This window comes from Merops nubicus, unplaced genomic scaffold (assembly GCF_000691845.1).
Source record: "Merops nubicus isolate BGI_N331 unplaced genomic scaffold, ASM69184v1 scaffold33890, whole genome shotgun sequence".
Taxonomy (NCBI): Eukaryota; Metazoa; Chordata; class Aves; order Coraciiformes; family Meropidae; genus Merops; species Merops nubicus.
The window spans coordinates 1-1,521 of NW_008584064.1; the positions used below are offsets into that span (position 1 = coordinate 1).

The following is a 1,521-nucleotide window of genomic DNA, read 5'->3' on the forward strand; positions in this document are numbered from 1 at the left end:
TGCCGCACGCCGAGGCCCACGAGTTCTGGAAGCACCAGGAGAAGCTGCACTGCCTGAGCCTCCTCTACCTCTTCTCCGTCTGCCACATCCTGCTGCTGGTGCACCCCACTTGCTCCTTCGACATCACCTACGACCGCGTCTTCAGGGCGCTGGACGGGCTGCGGCAGAAGGTCCTGCCCTCCCTCAAGGCTGCCATCAAAGACTGCCCGGTGGGCAAGGAGTGGAAGCTCAACTGCAGGCCGTGCCCCCCGCGCCTCCTCTTCCTCTTCCAGCTCAACGGGGCCCTGAAGGTGGATCCTCCCCCAAGCAGGGGTCAGGACCCCTGCGGTCACCTGGATAAGCCGCCCTCCAAGAAGCACTCTCCCAAGAGGAGGCTGCAGCACGCTCTGGAGGATCAGATCTACCGCATCTTCCGCAAGAGCAGGGTGTTAACCAACCAGAGCATCAACTGCCTGTTCACCGTGCCTGCTAACCAGGCTTTCGTGTACATCGTGGCGGGCGGGGCCCAGGATGGAGATGATCCGGTGGCCATGCTTCTTGAGCAACTCAGGAGCAACTGCACCATGAGAGAGCCTGACTCGCTGCTGGCTCCCACCCTGTCGGGACCCAGGAGGTACCAGATGATGCGGCACGGCAGGCAGCAGCTGTCCTTCCACGCAGAGAGCAGCAGCAGCAGCTCCAGCTCCTCCGGGCAGCTTGTGGACTGCACCCTCAAGGAGTTCTTGTGGCAGCACGTGGAGCTGGTCCTCAGCAAGAAGGGATTCGATGACAGCGTGGGGAGGAACCCGCAGCCCTCTCACTTCGAGCTCCCAACCTACCAGAAGTGGGTTGCTGCAGCTTTAAAACTGTATGAAGTGACCATTGAAGGCAAAGACGACGACCCGACCTCTCTCACTGGCGAACTGAGCTCAAAAATCATGAGCAGCATTAAAGTCTTGGAAGGCTATTTAGACATAGACACCAAGTTCTCAGAAAACCGTTGCCAGAAAGCTCTCCCCATGGCCCACAGCGCCTACCAGTCCAACCTGCCCCACAACTACACCATGACTGTCCACAAGAACCAGCTGGCGCAGGCCTTGCGCGTGTACAGCCAGCACGCCCGTGGCCCGGCCTTCCACAAGTATGCCATGCAGCTCAACGAGGACTGCTACAAGTTCTGGAGCAACGGGCACCAGCTCTGTGAGGAGCGAAGTTTAACGGACCAGCACTGCGTGCACAAGTTTCATCTGCTCCCAAAAGCAGGTAAAGAAGCTCACGTCGTGCTGGGTGGTGTGGTTTCCTTTTGTGTCCGCTTTAAAGCGCCTCAGGTGTGTAAAGCTCTTGTAAGTCTTGTGAGACTCTTGCATGTTGTTTTGCCAATGACCAGGCCTAACAGGAATGACACAACCAGCAGGGAGAAAATCCAGTATGCAGACTGTATTGTAGACACAAATGTTATGATATGAATGATCAATCAGCTCATACATGATCAACGCCACCCTCAATGATCCCACAAAGGATGCAACTCGGCCCACAACAGGT

The 1,521-nt window shown here is 57.1% G+C and overlaps 1 protein-coding gene across 1 annotated transcript in view; it reads left to right on the forward strand.

Annotated features, from left to right (window-relative positions):
- Positions 1 to 5: 5 nt before the first annotated feature.
- SMG8 (SMG8 nonsense mediated mRNA decay factor) overlaps positions 6 to 1,521 on the forward strand; it is a gene marked incomplete at its 5' end in the record, with an annotated part of 6,261 nt that continues 4,745 nt past the window's right edge. Inside the window, one exon of the mRNA XM_008943058.1 lies at positions 6 to 1,242. Within this exon, the coding sequence (XP_008941306.1) occupies positions 6 to 1,242 (1,237 nt within the window). The remainder of the gene's footprint in view (positions 1,243 to 1,521) is intronic.